Source organism: Haematobia irritans, chromosome 3 (assembly GCF_050003625.1).
Source record: "Haematobia irritans isolate KBUSLIRL chromosome 3, ASM5000362v1, whole genome shotgun sequence".
NCBI classification, from domain to species: domain Eukaryota; kingdom Metazoa; phylum Arthropoda; class Insecta; order Diptera; family Muscidae; genus Haematobia; species Haematobia irritans.
This window is the reverse complement of record NC_134399.1, coordinates 222,892,752-222,912,650: the sequence shown is the minus strand read 5'-3', so window position 1 is coordinate 222,912,650 and position 19,899 is coordinate 222,892,752. Positions and strand designations below refer to the sequence as shown.

The following is a 19,899-nucleotide window of genomic DNA, read 5'->3' as shown; positions in this document are numbered from 1 at the left end:
CAAACACACAAAAAAATCTATGATGACCTCGAAAAATTCGTTTTCTATTTTTGTTGATTAAGTTTGGAAATTAAATCTAAAAATAATATTGCAAATGAATTCCAAAAATGTTTTCAATGCTTGGAATTTTTCTGCGTTGCTTCTTCTTTCTATTGCGAATGAATGACTTTTTTTTTGAAAGGGCCAAAAAAGCAATACTTGACAAATCGTTATAAGCCGATATGTATAGAAATAAAATTTTGACAAAATTTTCTATAGAAATAAAATTTTCCATAGAAATAAATTTGCGACAAAATTTTCTATAGAAATAAAATTTTGACAAAATGTTCTATAGAAATAAAATTTGACCAACATTTTTTATAAAAATAAAATTTTGACCAACATTTTCTATAAAAATAAAATTTTGACAAAATTTTCTATAAAAAAAATTTTGACAAAATTTTCTATAGAAATAAAATGTTGACAACATTTTCTATAGAAATAAAATTTTGACAAAATTTTCTATAGAATTAAAATTTTGACAAAATTTACTACAGAATTAAAATTTTGACAAAATTTTCATAGAATTAAAATTTTGACAAAATTTTCTATAGAAATAAATTTTGGCCAATATTTTAAAAAAAAAAAAAATTTTTTTGACAAAATTTTCTATAGAAATAAAATGTTGACAAAATTTTCTATAGAAATAAATTTTTTACAAAATTTTCTATAGAATTAAGATTTTGAAAAAATTTACTACAGAATTAAAATTTTGACAAAATTTTCATAGAACTAAAATTTTGACAAAATTTTCTATAGAATTAAAATTCTGACAAAATTTTTTTATAGAATTAACATTTTGACGATATTTTCAATAGAAATAAAATTTTAACAAAACTTTTTATAGAAATAAAATTTTGACAAATTTTTCTATAGAAATAATATTACGACAAATTTTCTATATAAATACAATTTTGACAATTTTCCATAGAAATAATATTGCGAAAAAATTTTCTACAGAAATAAATTTTGACAATATTTTCAATAGAAATAAAATTTTGACAAAATTTTCTATAGAAATAAAATCTTGACAAAATTTTCTATAGAAATAAAATGTTGACAAAATTATCTATAGAAATAAAACGTTGCAAAATTTTCTATAAAAAAAATGACAAAATTTTCTATGGAATTAAACTTTTGACAAAATTTTCTATAGAATTAAAATTTTTACAACATTTTCTATAGAAATAAAATTTTGACAAATTTTTCTATAGAAAAAATATTGCGTCAAAATTTTCTATATAAATAAAATTTTGACAAAATTTTCTATATAAATAAAATTTTGACAAAATTTTCTTTAGAAATAAAATTTTGTCGAAATTTTCGCTAGAAAAAAAAATTTTGACAAAATTTTCTATAGAATTAAAATTGTGACAAAATTTTATATGCAATTGAAATTGCGACAAAATTGTCTATGGAAATAATATTTTGGACAAAATTTTCTATAGAAATAAAACTTTTACAAGATTTTCTATAGAAATAATATTGTGAAAAAATTTTCTACAGAAATAAATTTTGACAATATTTTCAATAGAAATAAAATTTTGACAACATTTTCTATAGAAATAAAATCTTGACAAAATTTTCTATAGAAATAAAATCTTGACAAAATTTTCTATAGAAATAAAATGTTGCAAAATTTTCTACAAAAATAAAATGTTGAAAAAAATTTTCTATAGAATTAAAATTTGGACAAAATTTTCTATAGACTTAAAATTTTGACAAAATTTTTTATAGGAGTAAAATTTTGACAAAATTTTTATAGAAATAAAATTTTGACAATTTTTTCTATAGAAATAATATTGCGACAAAATTTTCTATATAAATACAATTTTGACAAAATTTTCTTTAGAAATAAAATTTTGTGGACATTTTCGCTAAAAAAAAACAAGTAAGCAAAATTTGAACCAAATTGGGGTAAAACTCTGGCTTCTGGAACCGTATTAGTCCATATCGGGCGAAAGATATATATGGGAGCTATATCTAAATCTGAACCGATTTCAATAAAATGTGGCACACTTGACTATAGTACTAATTGTTCTTCTTGTGCAAAATTTTAAGCAAATTAGGGTAAAACTCTGGCTTCTGAGGCCATAAAAGTCCATATCGGGCGAAACATATATATGGGAGCTATATCTAAATCTTAACCGATTTCTTCCAAAATCAATAGGGTTCTATTCCGAGCCAAAACACATACTTGTGTCAAATTTGAAGTCGATTGGACAAAAAATGCGATCTAGACATTGATTACAAAAATGTGTTCACGGACAGACGGACATGGCTATATCGACTCAGGAGCCCACCCTGAGCATTTTTGCCGAAGACACCATGTGTCTATCTCGTCTCCTTCTGGGTGTTGCAAACATAGGCACTAACTTAAAATACCCTGCTCTACAATGTTCGCAGGGTATAACTATTAATATAAATGCGACAAATGGAAGCTGGACATTTTTTCAACATTTTCGCATAGGAATGAACAGGAAAGAATTTGCGATTTTTGCAATTTTTAATAATAATTGGGTGTTACAGACCCCAATATTTATCACAATTGCATCGAATTTTCTCCAAAAATGGCAGTTACAGTAGCGATATCAATAATAAAAAAATTTATAAACTATAGATATTACTTTCGTAAAACTATTTCTAGGATTGTTTTCCATTTTCTATGGGCTGAAACGGGGAGTCTAATTTGTCGCGCATTCGTTCCTCTCAAACGAAATTTTACACAAATGAAACATAAACAGAAAAAAATAAAAACATAAAATAGCTGATGGCCTTAGCAGCCAATGCTACTTTTCTTTTCTTTTTTATCATACATATACTGTATGATTAAAATAAACAATAAATAAAAACATAAACATAAAGTAGTTCAAAATTTATTAAAATTTGTAAAATGTACCAAAAATGCGCCCATCTTGAACTTCCTATGGCACTAAAGACATTCTTGCAATTTTGAGCTCCAATTTTTTTCTTCAGACCACAAAATTTTTTTCAACAAGTGAAAAAAAATTAATAATGTCTAATAAATTTTCTTGAATTTGTCGCAAAATATTTACTTATTTTTGCAATTTTGGCGTGAACGTTTTCTAAAAATAATCTAAACTTTCTAAAATTAACCAAATGTTTTCTTCCTGGTGAGTTCACTATTTTTTCAGTGAGCAGCTCATTAAATTACACTGGCGCCAAATCATGAACATTTCAACCATACGGAAGTACATTCTTACTCTTTACACTGAAAAGAAAAAGCTTGCCCGGTTCCAAAGATTTTGTCTTTACTTTAAAAAAATTGGTATTGATTCCGAGCGGTGAATACAATTAAGGATACTTTTAAGACACAATTCTCTTTTCAATTTGGATTTTGTGTACTTGCTTCTAGGAGGCAATTTTTAATTTTTCGCTTTTTCAGCAATTTTTTTCTTCATATCGTTAGCTTAATGTGTAAAGGTGCTAAATCAACCTTTTATAAAAAAATTGATTAAGATGCAGATCGTAAGATAAATCAAAACAAGTAAGTAAAGTCTAAAGTCGGGCGATCTCTTGGGTGAGTCCTATGTGGAGTTGATGAGGGCCTCATTGCGTCTTGGATATATACCAAAGCCCTGGCGGAAGGTTAAGGTAATCTTCATTCCTAAAGCGGGGAAGTTACCACATGGTACGGCGAAGGATTTTAGACCAATAAGCTTATCATCCTTCTTGTTAAAAACGATGGAGAGGATACTGGATGAACATATAAGGAACCAGTTAGACAGGAAACTATCAACCTGTCAGCATGCCTATATTAAGGGCAGATCTGTAGAATCTGCCCTGCACTCAGTGGTGCATCACATAGAGAGATCCATGACTTATGGCGACTATACATTGGCGGCGTTTCTTGACATTGAAGGTGTTTTTAATTATACGAAAATTGATAAGGTGGTACATGCATTAGAGAGGTATAGTGTTGAGAAATTCGTTATAAAGTGGATCGAGTTGATGTTGCTAAGCAGGGACATGGTGGTCGAGCTAGCGGGCTCCACAAGGAGGGCTAGGACCACTAGAGGACTGCCACAGGGAGGAGTTATATCACCTTTGCTGTGGCTATTGGTGGTGAACGAGGTATTGCTTGGACTGACTAGTAAGGGTATCAAGGTAGTGGCATACGCGGATGACATTGTGATAATGGTATCGGGGAAATTCCTCGACTCTATTGCGGATGTGCTGAGTGAGTCTTTGCAGTATCTCTCGGAATGGACTCTAGGATGCGGTTTAGGGGTGAACCCTAGTAAGACGGAGTTGGTATTGTTCACCAGGAGGAGAAAGGTTATCGGGTACAAGTCTCCTGTATTCCAGAACATAGAGTTGACGCTCTCGAAATCAGCAAGGTACCTAGGAGTTATTTTGGACTCCAGGCTGAACTGGATGGATAGGCCTATGCGGCACTATACTCGTGTCAAAAATTGGTCGGGCAGAGATGGGGAATGAGGCCTTCTCTTTTTGCCTGGATTTATACCGCGGTTGTAAGACCTGTGGCCACATATGGCTGTCATGTTTGGTGGACGATCGTGAAACACCAAAATCATATATCGAGAATAAACAGGATAAATAGGACTGCCCTCATCTATATGACAGGTGCCATGAGGACCACAGCCACTGCTGCTCTGGAGGTAATGATGGGGTTTATCCCACTCGATTTACACGTAAGGAAAATAGCTGAACTGACACTTCTGAGACTGAGGAGAGGACAACCTGCAGGCATACTGAAATTTTGGACGAGCAGTATAGAGAGACGGACCATATGGCCACGGAGCATGTTTATCATCACAAACCGACGTACATTATACCAAGTATGGAAGAGTGGGAAGACAGGAAGATACCCTTCGGAACCCTGAACATGTATACGGACGGATCGAAGATGGAGGAAGGAACGGGCAGCGGAATCTATTGTAGTGAACTAGGTATAAGGGAGTCTTACACGCTGGATAGTGATTGCAGTATTTTTCAGGCTGAGATTTATGCGATCACGAAGGCTGCTGAATCGCTGTTGATGAGGCCGTTATACAGAAGCGATATCAGCTTCTTCATCGACAGTTAGGCAGCTATAAAGGCATTGTGCAGACTGACATAAGGTTTAGGGTAGTCAGCCGCTGTCGTCGAGAACTCAAGGTTCTCACTGAACAGCATAATATAACTCTGTGCTGGGTACCTGGGCACTATGGAATAATAGGAAATGAGGAAGCGGATGTGCTGGCTAAGGAGGGTGCTCGTGGAACGAACAATGTCCTAGCGGACGTTTTTCCTCCACTATCTTTTTATCATTACAGGATAGAGGTTAAATATGATGAGCAATGGCGTAGACGCTGGGTCTCTTCGGTTGGTTGCGAGCAAACCAAGTTGATATGGGATGAAAAGAAACGGAGAAACTGCGAAATTTTGTTGTCGATGAGCAGAGAGGAATTACGGCCACTGATTGGTATTATAACAGGACACAACACACTTGGGAAACACATGGTAAGAATAGGACTTAAAGACGATGATATCTGTAGATGGTGCCTGGACCCGGAAGTTACGGAGGACTCGTACCACTTCCTGTGCCAGTGCCCAGCTTTATCCTTTAAAAGAAACAAGATACTGGGCTCCTTTTTTTTCAGACTCTCACTGATCTACGGGAGTGCAGCTTAAGGAACATACTTGCCTTCATCAGGGCCTCTGGTTGGTTATTCTGAGATTTCTTTCAAAGAGAACGAGCAGAGGGAAGTTTCTGGGACGAGGCGGCCGCATCGGAAGAAGATAGATTGAAAAATCACATCGAGGGATCACAATGGACCTATACTGGTCTAAGTGGGCATCAGTATAAAACATTGATGTCACCCTCTACAACCTAACCTAACCTAAAGTCGGGCGGGGCCGACTATATTATACCCTTCACCACTATGTAGACCAAAAATTTGTGTTACCATTTCAAATCGTTCAAATTTGTTGGGATTGTTGGGGTTATTATGAAGGCTTTTTATTAGAAATATTTATATAATTTATATACAATATGGAGACAATTTTTTGTACTTCTATAAAATCTCTAGAATTAAAATTTAAATCGGCTGACACACTGGGATGAAACACAATGTTAGTTACAAAATATGGGAAATATAAAGCTAGAGCAATTTTAATGCAATTGTACGAAATAATATTTACGATTTATCGAGCGAGAAATACGTATTCGAGATAAAGGAAAATTTAAGTAATATTTAAAATTTTTGCTACAGTGGCGCTTTTACAAGGATATTGGTTAAATCTCGGCATTATATGTGGTCAATTGTGGGTTGTGATATATTATTCGGCCTAGTTTATTTAAAACTCGACCGTTTTGGGGAAAGTGTGGTATTACAGTGTGAAATATGACTACGAAATCTGAACCAATTAGATCAAAAAGCATATTAAATATATTCTCTGTGGAAACTATCGAGTCAACTGAAGGAAACTCCCATTGAAAATGGGTCTAAAATATGAAATATTCTACTCAACTCTGGCGTATATATACAAAATTTGAAGCAAATCAGGCTTCAACTCTGCACTCAAAAAAAAATTGAACTCTCTATTTCACTAAAGCCAATTTAACTTTATTTTAGTTCATGGAATTATTATGTTTGGAGAAAGTTTCCTTTACTCTAATAATTTTTTGTGTACGTTAGTTAAATTAACTAAAACCGAGGAAAAAAATATACTCAAATGAAGCATACAGATTAACTAAATTTGTATCTTCCACAAAATAGTTCAGAATTTCTTTAAATTTGTAAATTTTACCAAAAATGCGTCCACCATGAACTTCGTATGTCAATAAAGACATTCTTGCAATTTTGAACTCCAAGTTTTTCCTTCAAACAACAAAATTTTCTTTAACAAGTGAACAAATTTAGTTATGTCTAATAAATTTTCTTGAAATTGTCAAAAAATATTTACTTATTTTTATGACTTCGGCGTGATGCCAACGTTTGTAATACTGTTTAGTTAAAATTTTCTACAAATATTCAAAATTTTCTAAAATTAACCGAAAGTTTTCTTCCTTGTTGGTTCACTGTTTTTTCAGTGTGGCTTTTGTGCAAATCGGACGAAATATGTATATGGGAGCTATATCTGAATCTGAACCGAGTTCAAACAAATTTGGCACAGTTAACTATACTATTAAACGCACTCCTTTTGGAAAATTTGAAGCAAATCAGGGTAAAATTCTGGCTTTAGAGGGCATATAAGTGCAAATCGGACCAAAGGTATATATGGGAGCTATATCTAAATCTGAACCGATTTCAACCAAATTTGGCACAGTTAACCATATTATTAAACATACACTTTGTGCGAATTTTTAATCAAATCAGGGCAAAATTCTGGCTTTTGAAGCCATATAAGAGCAAATCGGACGAAAGATATATATGGGAGCTATATCTAAATTTGAACCGATTTTAACCAAATTTGGCACAGTTAAGAATATTATTAAACGTACTCATTGTGCTAAATTTGAAGCAAATCAGGGTAAAATTCTGGCTTTTGAGGCCATATAAGTCCAAATCGGACGAAAGGTATATATGGGAGCTATATCTAAATCTGAACCGATTTAGCTGATGTTTTGCAGGTTTTAGGTGACCGACAAAAATTTCAGATGTACAAAATTTGAAGAAGATCGGTTCATAAATACGTGAATTATGATCAAATCGGTGATAAATATATATGGCAGCTATATCTAAATCTGAACCAATTTTTTCCAAAATCAATAGCGATTGTCTTTGACCCGAAGAAAGACCCCATGCCAAAATTGAGGACGATCGGACTTAAATTGCGAGCTGTACTTTGTGCACAAAATTACATATACAGACGGACGGACAGACAGACAGACAGACGGACATCGCTAAATCGACTCAGAATTTAATTCTAAGCCGATCGGTATACTAAAAGATGGGTCTATGACTATTATTTCGTGGCGTTACATACAAATGCACAAACTTATTATACCCTGTACCACAGTAGTGGTGAAGGGTATAAAAATTTGACAAAATTTTCGATAGACTTAAAATTTTAACAAAATTTTCTATGTAAGTGAAATTGCGACAAAATTGTCTATGGAAATAATATTTTGGACAAAATTTTCTATAGAAATAAAACTTTTACAAGACTTTCTATAGAAATAATATTGCGAAAAAATTTTCAATAGAAATCAAATTTTGACAAAAAAAAAAAAAATTTATAGAAATAAAATTTTGACAAAATTTTTTATAGAAATAAAATTTTGACAAATTTTTCTATAGAAATAATATTGCGACAAAATTTTCTATATAAATACAATTTTGACAAAATTTTATTTAGAAATAAAATTTTGTCCAAATTTTCGCTAGAAAAAAATTTTTGACAACATTTTCCATAGAAATAAAATTTTGACAAAATTTTCTATAGAAATAACATGGTGGCAACATTTTCTATAGAAATAAAATTTGGACAAAATTTTGTATAGAATTGAAGGTGTGACAAATTTTTCTATGGAAATATAAGTTTTGATACAATTTTCTATTGAAATAAAATTTTGGCAAAACTTTCTATAGAAATAAAATTTTGACAAAATTTTCTATAGAATTAAAATTTTGACAAAATTTTCAATAGAATTGCAATTGCGACAAAATCTTCTATGGAAATAATATTTTGACAAAATTTTCTATAGAAATAAAATTTTGACAAAATTTTTTATAGAAATAAAATTTTGACAAAATTTTCTTTAGAAAGTTTTCAATAGTATTGCAATTGCGACAAAAAGTTCTATTCAAATAATATTTTGACAAAATTTTCTATAGAAATAAAATTTTTAAATTTTTTTTTATAGAAATAAATACAGAAATAAAAATTTTACAAAATTTTCTATAGAAATAAATTTTGAAAAATTTTTCTATAGAAACAAAATGTTGACAAAATTTTCTATAGAATTAAAATTTTGACAAAATTTTCAATAGAAATAAAATTGCGACAAAATTTTCTATAGAACCAATTTTGTCAAAATTTTCTATAGAAATAAAATTTTGACAAAATTTGCTAACGAAATGACATTTTGACAAAATTGTCTACAGAAATAAAATTGCGACAAAATTTTCTATTGAATTAAAATTTTGACAAAATTTTCTATAGAAACAAAATGTTGACAAAATTTTCTATAGAATTAAAATTTTGACAAAATTTTTTACAGAATTGAAATTTTGACAAAATTTTCTATAAAATTGAAATAATATGGAAATAATATTTTGACAAAATTTTCTATAGAACCAAATTTTTGACAAAATTTTCTATAGAAATAAAACTTTTACAAGATTTTCTATAGAAATAAAAATGCGACAAATTTTTTACAGAAATAAATTTTGTCAAAATTTTTTATAGAAATAAAATTTCAACATAATTGAAATAAAATGATGACAAAATTTTCTTTAGAATTAAAATTTTGACGGAATTTTCTATAGAATTAAAATTTTGACAATATTTTCTATAGAATTGAAATTGCGACAAAATTTTATATGGAAATAAAAGTGTGAAAAAAATTCTATAGAAATAAAAATAATAGAAATAAAATTGCGACAACATTTTTTTATAGAAATGAAATGTTGATAAAATTTTCTGTAGAAGAAAAATTTGAAAAAATTTTCTATAGAAATAAAGTTTAGACAAAATTTTTTATAGAAATAAAATTGCGACAAAAAATTTTTATAGAAATGAAATGTTGATAAATTTTTTGTAGAAATAAAATTTTGACAAAATTTTCTCTAGAAATAAAATGTTGATAAAATTTCAACAGGAAATTCGCCCCTCCGAGACACTCAACAAGCCAAATCTGCAGTTCGGTTCATATGGGGGCTATACCTAAAATATTCCGATATGGCTCATGGACGGGCGGTCTCCGTACCAATATTTAATTGTATAGCAAACGAAATGACAATGTTACTATATCCCTTTCCCATGGTGGAAGGGGATATACTAACGTTAATCTTTGTAATATGAAATTGTTTGAATCAATATGTTCAATGGCGTCATGATAAAATAGTTGTATCATGCAATGGGGTGGGGAATGGTGTAAGCCGAGCGAAAATCTACTCCAGACTCTGGACTATCCAAGATGAGAGGGCCCTGTTCTCTGGGTATGCCATAAAATGTTTGATGGGTCCCATTTTCTCTCTATTGCCTTTGCTGATGTATTCCTGCAAATACAAAGTCATATATACAAAAGCTGATAGTTGCGACATTTTTCTTGTGGAACATAAATTTATAGCAAATACACAAACCGTCTTTAATCATAGCCCATAACCATACATTGGGAGCTGCATATATATATGCAGAACTTAGTCAACAGGTGGCGCCCGCAACACTCCCATACGCTAGCCTGAAATTCGTGGACACTTGAATCAAATATCATTGTTTTTATATCCACCACCATAGGATGGGGGGTATATTAACTTTGTCATTCCGTTTGTAACACATCGAAATATTGCTCTAAGACCCCAGTATATATATTCTGGGTCGTGGTGAAATTCTGAGTAGATCTGAGCATGTCCGTCCGTCCGTCCGTCTGTTGAAATCACGCTAACTTCCGAACGAAACAAGCTATCGACTTGAAACTTGGTACAAGTAGTTGTTATTGATGTAGGTCGGATGGTATTGCAAATGGGCCATAGGTTAGGTTAGGTTAGGTGGCAGCCTGATGTATCAGGCTCACTTAGACTATTCAGTCCATTGTGATACCACATTGGTGAAATGGGCCATATCGGTCCACTTTTACGTATAGCCCCCATATAAACGGACCCCAAAATTTGGCTTGCGAGGCCTCTAAGAGAAGCAAATTTCATCCGATCCGGCTGAAATTTGGTACATGGTGTTGGTATATGGTCTCTAACAACCGTGCAAAAATTGGTCCACATCGGTCCATAATTATATATAGCCCCCATATAAACCGATCCCCCGATTTGGCTTGCGAGGCCCCTAAGAGAAGCAAATTTCATCCGATCCGACTGAAATTTGGTACATGGTGTCAGTATATGGTCTCTAACAATCATGCAAAAATTGGTCCACATCGGTCCATAATTATATATAGCCCCCATATAAACCGATCCCCCGATTTGGCTTGCGAGGCCTCTAAGAGAAGCAAATTTCATCCGATCCGACTGAAATTTGCTACATGGTGTTAGTATATGGTCTCTAACAACCATGCAAAAATTGGTCGACATCGGTCCATAATTATATATAGCCCCCATATAAACCGATCCCCCGATTTGGCTTGCGAGGCCGCTAAGAGAAGCAAATTTCATCCGATCCGGCTGAAATTTTGTACGTGATGTTAGTATATGGTCTTTAGCAACCATGCAAAAATTGGTCGATATCGGTCCATAATTATATATAGGCCCCATATAAACCGATCCCCAGATTTGACCTCCAGAGCCCCTTGGAAGAGCAAAATTCTTGCCATTCGTTGAAATTTGGTACGTGATGTTAGTATATGGTATCCAACAACCATTCAGGAATTGGTTCCTATCAGTCCATAATTATATATAGCTCCCATATAAACCGATCCCCAGATTTGACCTCCGGTGCCTTTTGGAGAAGCAAAATTCATCCGATCTGCTTGAAATTTGGTACGTGGTGGTAGTATATGATATTTAACAACCATGCCAAAAGTGGTCCATATCAGTCCATAATCGTACATAGCCCCATATAAACCGATCCCGAGATTTGGTTTTGGAACCTCTTGGAGGAGCAAATTTCATCCGAGTGAGTTGAAATTTGGTACATTGTGCTAGTATATGGTCGTTAACAACCATGCCTAACTAGGTCCGTATCGGTCTATAGTTATATATGGCCCTCAGATAAATCGATCCCCAATCACACAAAAATTGGTCCATATCAAGTTCATAATTGTATATAGCCCCCATATAAGCGACCCCCATATTTCAATTCTGGCTCTCTACGTACATAAAGTCCATATCGATTCGTAATTATTTGTAGACTTAACTATACATAACTTTTTTGTCTAATATATACCATGTATGGACTAAATCACAGTCTTTCGTAGAAGTTTCTACGCAATCCATGGTGGTGGGTACATAAGATTCGGCCTGGCCGAACTTGCGGCCGTATGTACTTGTTAGTTTTTATTTGATGGAATCGAAGCGGAGAAGTTCTCAGAACTATTCGAACACGCACCAAGGTAGGTAGTAGGAAAAACACTAGAGCAGCTCATGTGAGAGTAGAATTCTACCAAAAATAGATTTGGTAGATTGGTAGAATTGTTGATGTTCTGATAGATTTTGCAAAATATCCCTCTTCAACTAAATTTTTACAAAATTTTCTGTAAAAATAAAATTTTGAGAAAATTTTCTATAGAAATAAAATTTTGAGAAAATATTTTATAGAAATAAAATTTAGACAAAATATTCTATAAAAATAAAATTTAGACAAAATTTTCTATAGAAATAAAATTTTGACAACATTTTCTATAGAAATAAAATTTAGACAAAATATTCTATAAAAATAAAATTTAGACAAAATTTTCTATAGAAATAAAATTTTGACAACATTTTCTATAGAAATAAAATTTTGATAAAATTTTCTATAGAAATAAAATTTTAACAAAATCTTCTATAGAAATAAAATTTTGAGAAAAAGATAGAGGAAGCACGCTCAAAAACAAACCCAGCCAACTACATTCAAATCGATGATTTGAGTTTGGCAAGGAAAAAATATATGCGCGCGCGAATCTTTTTTTAAATTCATCACATTCAGTTCATCCTCACATTCTTGCAACTTTCGTTTTATTATCTTGTTCTAAACATTAAAATTGGAAAGAGATGAGATGATCGATGTGCTGCTGGGTACTTGGAAAAAAATTATCATTTTCCGAATTTTCATGTTTCAATATATAACCGACTTAAACCGACCTATTTCACGAGCGAAACAGGTCTTCGTAGTGCCACTTTAGCCGCTTTTCCATCTCAGTCGTACACTGAGAAGAAAAATGGTCAAAAATTCTGTTCCAGTCAAAAATAATTAAAACAAACGATGAAGCCAAAATATGCAAGTTTTACATCTTCTTCCAGCATATAAAATAAAAGCAGGATTCGATATTTGTCAATCTATCTATTAAATATCTATCAATTAAATATTAAAAAAAAATTATGGATAGATGAAGTAATCATATATAGCTTTTGAATTATTAAAAAAAAATATATTTTGTTATTTTAAACTATTGTTTATATCCAATTATATTCACACATCGCCCAATTTTAGTTTGGGCTTTATGTCCTTCCTCGTTGCGGTCATAAGCCCCATAAAAAATGTGGGTGTTATACATTTTTTATGGGGCTTATGACCGCAACGAGGGAGGACATAAAGCCCAAACTAAAATTGGGCGATGTGACCGCACCAATGGAGGTCATAACCCTCAAAAATCATTTTGGGCGAAATGTCCCTTGGGGGATATGTCCGGTCGCCCAAAAATTTGAACAAATACTGCCAAATAAAATTTTTCTATTTTGTAGTTTTTTGGTAAAATTTTCTTAAACTTTGGTAGATTATTTTTGGATCGAGTGGCAATTGTGGTTGTACACCCAAAAAACAGTGAAACCACCAGAATAGAAAATTTTTGTTAATTTTAGAAACTTTTAATAAAACTATATTACAAACGCGGTGTCGCGTGAATTATAAAAAAATAACCAACATTTTTTGACAAATTTAAGAAAAATTTTTTAGACATATTTTTTTCAATTGTTAAATAAAATTTTGTAGTTTCAAAGAAAAAATTTTGAGTTCAAAATTGCACAAATGCCTTTAGTGCCATACCGTACCAATAATGCCTTTAGTGCCAGTTCAAGATGGGCGCATTATTTGTAAAATTTACAAATTTTGAAGAAACTCCGAACTATTTTGTGGGAGACGCGAATTTAGTAAAATTTTATTCCATTTTTATACCCTCCACCATACGATGGGGGGGTATATTAACTTTGTCATTCCGTTTGTAACACATCAAAATATTGCTATAAGACCCCATAAAGTATATATATTCTGTGTCGTGGTGAAATTCTGGGTCGATCTGAGCATGTCCGTCCGTCTGTTGAAATCACGCTAACTTCCGAACGAAACAAGCTATCGACTTGAAACTTTGCACAAGTAATTGTTATTGATGTAAGTCAGATGGTATTGCAAATGGGCCATATCGGTCCACTTTTACGTATAGCCCCCATATGAACGGACCCCCAAAATCGGCTGAAATTTGGTACATGGTGTTAGTATATTGTCTCTAACAACCATGCAAAAATTGATCCACATCGGTCCACTTTTACGTATAGCCCCCATATAAACGGACCCCCAAATTTGGCTTCGAATCCTCTAAGAGAAGCAAATTTCATCCGATCCGGCTGAAATTTGGTACATGGTGTTAGTATATGGTCTCTAACAACCATGCAAAAATTGGTCCACATCGGTCCATAATTATATATAGCCCCCATATAAACCGATCCCCCGATTTGGCTTGCGGAGCCTCTAAGAGAAGCAAATTTCATCCGATCCGGCTAAAATTTGGTACGCGGTGTTAATATAGGGTCTCTAATGACCATGCAAATACAAAGTCATATATACAAAAGCTGATAGTTGCGACATTTTTCTTGTGGAACATAAATTTATAGCAAATATACAAACCGTCTTTAATCATAGCTCATAACCATACATTGGGAGCTGCATATATATGCAGAACTTAGTCAACAGGTGGCGCCCGCAACACTCCCATACGCTAGCCAGAAATTATTGGACACTTGAATCAAATATCATTGTTTTTAATTTTTATTTGATGGAATCGAAGCGGAGAAGTTCTCAGAACTATTCGAACACGCACCAAGGTAGGTAGTAGGAATAACACTAGAGCTGCTCATGTGAGAGTAGAATTCTACCAAAAATAGATTTGGTAGATTGGTAGAATTGTTGATGTTCTGATAGATTTTGCAAAATATCCCTCTTCAACTAAATTTTTACAAAATTTTCTGTAAAAATAAAATTTTCAGGAAATTTTCTATAGAAATAAAATTTTGAGAAAATATTTTATAGAAATAAAATTTAGACAAAATATTCTATAGAAATAAAATTTAGACAAAATTTTCTGTAGAAATACAATTTTGACAAAATCTTCTATAGAAATAAAATTTTGAGAAAAAGATAGAGGAAGCACGCTCAAAAACAAATCCAGCCAACTACATTCAAATCGATGATTTCAGTTTGGCAAGGAAAAAAGATATGCGCGCGCGAATCCTTTTTTAAATTCATCACATTCTGTTCATCCTCACATTCTTGCAACTTTCGTTTTATTATCTTGTTCTAAACATTATGCAAAAATTGGTCCACATCGGTCCATAATTATATATAGCCCCCATATAAACCGATCACCAGATTTGACTTCCGGAGCCTCTTGGAAGATCAAAATTCATCTGATTCAGTTGAAATTTGGTACGGCCTCAAACACCCATGCAAAAATTGGTCAAAATCGGTCCATAATTATATATAGGCCCTATATAAACTGATCCCCAGATTTGACCTCCAGAGCCCCTTGGAAGAACAAAATTCATCCGATTCGGTTGAAATTTGGTACCTGATGTTAGTATATGGTATCCAACAACAATCCAGGAATTGGTTCATATCAGTCCATAATTATATATAGCCCCCATATAAACCGATCCGCAGATTTGACCTCTGGTGCCTTTTGGAAAAATTCATCCGATCTGGTTGAAATTTGGTACGTTGTGGTAGTATATGATATTTAACAACTATGCCAAACGTGGTCCATAAAAGTCCATAATCATATATAGCCCCCATATAAACCGATCCCGAGATTTGGTTTTGGAGCCACTTGGAGGAGCAAATTTCAAACGAGTCAGTTGAAAGTTGGTACATTGTGCTAGTATATGGCCGTCAACAACCATGCCTAACTAGGTCCATATCGGTCTATAGTTGTATATAGCCATCAGATAAATCGATCCCCACACTGTTAGAAAAATATGTTTTTCATATGTTCCGATATAAACAAAATGTGTTTCGGGCACAATTTTAAAACACAATATATTTATGTGCAAACATGTAATGTTCCTAAACTAACACTAAATGTTTGGGACATCTATGTTAATATGTTAGAATATATTATGTTTGGGGCATGAATGTTTCATAAAAATCATATGTGTGAATGCAAACATATATAAATTTACAAATTTCGACTAAACATACATATGTTGTAATATTTTATTCAAAGCGACAGAGAGAGTATAGAGAAAGAAATAGAGATGGAAACCGGGAGAGTTGACGAAAGATATCAACATAAATATTATTTAATTTGAATAAAGAGAATAGACATTCGGAACCAAGAGAATAGACATTTGAATTTTTTTTCTTGGTTCGTTAAAAGAAATCAGGGGTCTTCATAAAAATAACGAAAGGGCACTATACTCTTTTTAGAGTTGGGACAGTAAAATGAAATAAGGAGGAAAAAGTGAAAAATTACACAGTAAAATGTATAAAAACAAAGTTTAGTTCCTCTTTATTAATAAGTATTCCACGAGGAGTTGACGGATACCTTCAAATATAAAAGCGGGCATTAAGTTCGAGTTTTGCAGCTAAAACAATTTAAAAAGTTTATTTTCTTTAAAATGAATTATTAAAGAAAATTAAAAGACATTTTAGAGCGATGGTGTTAAATGCTAGTAAAAAACAGTTCACGCCTAAATAAATTTATGTTTATATTATAAAATTACTTATGTATGTTTATATTCGACTCCTCGTTCTTCTTTTGTTAGAGTTTTTGAATTCCTTCCAAATTTTAAAGTTTTGTACCAAAAACAGTTTTTTGTTACAAAATTGTTATTTTTCCAATAAAAAATAATATTTTATCCAAAAATCAGTCAATTTCGTTTATATCAAGCACTGTTACTGACTATAAATCTTTAATAACACACATTTCGAAGTTTCATTTAAAAAAATTTAATATAGTATAAATATAAATGTGTAAATTAAAAAACAAAAATGTTCTGTCGGAGCAGGGATTGAACCCACGACCCTTTTTATGCAAGGCAGACATGCTAACCACTGCTCCACGTGGCAAACAAATGTATGTTTCTGTTAAATAATGTTATGTTTGCATGGGCTCGTGGGCGCTGCAAACTATGCTATATAAATGTAACTTAAAACGATAATTATCTACTGGTGACTATAACAGCTACGTAGTCCAGTGGATAGTGTGTTGGCTTACAAACTGTTTGGTCCTCGGTTCGATTCTCCGTGCAGGCGAAGGTTAGGTTAGGTTAAAGTGGCAGCCCGATTAAGATTCAGGCTCACTTAGACTATTCAGTCCATTGTGATACCACAATATCACAATGGACCTTTCGCCGTGCAGGCGAAAGGTAAAATTTTAAAAATTGATAAACGTGAATAATTTCTTCAACATAATTTGTATTACAGAAAAAGGTGCCAAGAACTAAAATATTTCGTGGAAGTGAAAATTACGAGTATGTTAGGCAACGAGCGCAATCGTCTTTGGGAAAAATTCTTCCAAGCATATAATATTTTTGGATTCAAAATGCTTCCAAACATATAATATGTTCACATAAAACAAACATATTAATGTTTCGGCAGTATCCAATAATATATGTGCTTCCTGCAAAATATGTTTGGAACATATGTTAAAGAAGCGATTTTTTTTGAGGGTGCAATCGCACAAAAATTGGTCCATATCAAGTTCATAATTGTATATAGCCCCCATATAAGCGACCCCCATATTTCAATTCTGTCTCTCTACGTATTGTCTAATATATACCACGTATGGACTAACTCACAATTTAGAAAACGTTGTTAAGAAGTTTTAAGATACCACAACCCAAGTAATTCGATTGTCGATGACAGTCTTTCGTAGAAGTTTCTACGCAATCCATGGTGGAGGGTACATAAGATTCGGCCTGGCCGAACTTCGGCCGGCCGTATATACTTGTTTTAATTTAACTAACGTACGCAAAAAATTATTAAAGTCAAGTAAAGAATTGGCTTTAGTGCCATATATGTTAGGATTCACTTTTTCTTGAGCGTAAAGAAAGCTTCGAACGTATCTTTCTCAACTTTGGAACCTTGGAAGAAATATACAAAGCGAGAATAAATTAATTAACTAAGTAGTTTAAAGAATTGTAGAAAGAGACATGTTCTTCAATCGAGTTCCCTTCAATCCGAACTAAGCGTATACGACAAAGGAGATGTGACAGAAGAATCTCCAGATGTTTGCTTTATTCTGGGCACTCATTTGCAGTTTAAGGCACAAATGAATTTTGGTATTTCTTTATTTTCAATTCACTGAAGAACAGTTATCATTAAAAAGGGGACATTTATTTGATATGGTCTCATTTAATAGGTCCCCACTACCGGAATGTTCACGATAACTTCGGCTTTGTCTCAGTAAATTTCTCATCGATAATTTAGCCATTTGTCCGCATAGTTCATCAATACGTTCCGTTTTTAATTTTATAATATTTTCCAAATGAGTAATTTTTTGTTCAGCGTTCATTATGATATGATCCTTGACTTGAGAATCCCTGAGTATCTTTTCATAAATCGAATAGAGGATCATTTTTTGTGGTACCTGAATAAGACCATCACCAATTTTCTTGGTAATTGTGATTGTCATGACTTCATCGTTTTCCGTCCATATTTGTTCTTGTTCATTTAGGGGTTGATCAGTTTTGCATTTTTCTTGTTGTTCCTGATCCTTTAGCATTATATCGTAGAGTAATGATTCAATAGCTCCTGGTACACCTTTGGCTAATTTATCCAACATAGGCTTTGATTGATGTAAATCCAGTTTTGTCAATACTTTGTGATTTAGTGTCTCCCAATTGTTCAATTTCAGCTGTGTACTATTACGTGGTGGGTAATTGTGTATTTCGACAAGTTTTGGATGCAACTTCTTGAGAATATTAACAATGGGCCGAGCATCAGAGAAGTCACGATGTATGTTTTTGTATGATACTCCCTGTTGTTGTAGCCAACTTTTCAGTTCATTGTATTCATCATCGGTCAGTTTTTTAGGCATTTTTGGTTTGGGTATCGGCAATTAATCTCGTTTCTTGTCAATATACAATTTTCCTTTAAAAATTAAAAAAGTAACAGCTTATATACGAATATAGAATTAAAAATATTTTATTTTACGTCAGACAAAATGATATCTTTTAAGTGACATAAAAATCGAGCATAATTATGTAGGCACACTAATGAAACAATTATTCACGGTATTGAGAGTTCCTAGATATTAATTGTGGCGATATACATAGTACATGTTCAAGAAGTAAAATCAGGACATAAGTCCATATCAAAATATAGGTTAAAATAGTCCACTTTGATATTTGATATGCTTAATGCAATAAAATGCATGTGAGATAAGAAGAACTTTAAAACACTTAACATTTGGCGCCCGAGCAGGAACGAAGAGTTGAATCACATTGGAGAAAAACTGAAACAATAATTATTGAGCGAGAACCGACTCAAATATATGATAACTCTCTGAAGTCTAACCTACATACTAAGTTGGACTTACTGCACGTCTAGCAATGTCGAAATCCGGAAGTGACCGTCGAAGCCTGGATTTATCTCTATCGGATATATTATTACGAGAAAATTACCAGAGACAAACTAACGATGTCCAACTGGCTAGCTGTCTGTCTGCAAGCAGACAAAATACTATTTTTTAAATGACATAAAAATCGAGCATAATTATGTAAGCACACTACAAATCAATTATTCACGGTATTGAGAGTTCTCAGATATTAATTGTGGCGATATACATAGTACATGTTCAAGAAGTAA

At 32.5% G+C, this 19,899-nt stretch overlaps 1 protein-coding gene across 1 annotated transcript; it reads right to left on the bottom strand.

Moving 5' to 3' along the window:
• Positions 1 to 18,362: 18,362 nt before the first annotated feature.
• Positions 18,363 to 19,248, bottom strand: LOC142230054 (sperm flagellar protein 1). The gene has a single exon (XM_075300680.1). The coding sequence runs from the start codon at positions 19,127 to 19,129 to the stop codon at positions 18,386 to 18,388; it is 744 nt and encodes a 247-aa protein (XP_075156795.1). The 5' UTR covers positions 19,130 to 19,248; the 3' UTR covers positions 18,363 to 18,385.
• Positions 19,249 to 19,899: the final 651 nt, after the last annotated feature.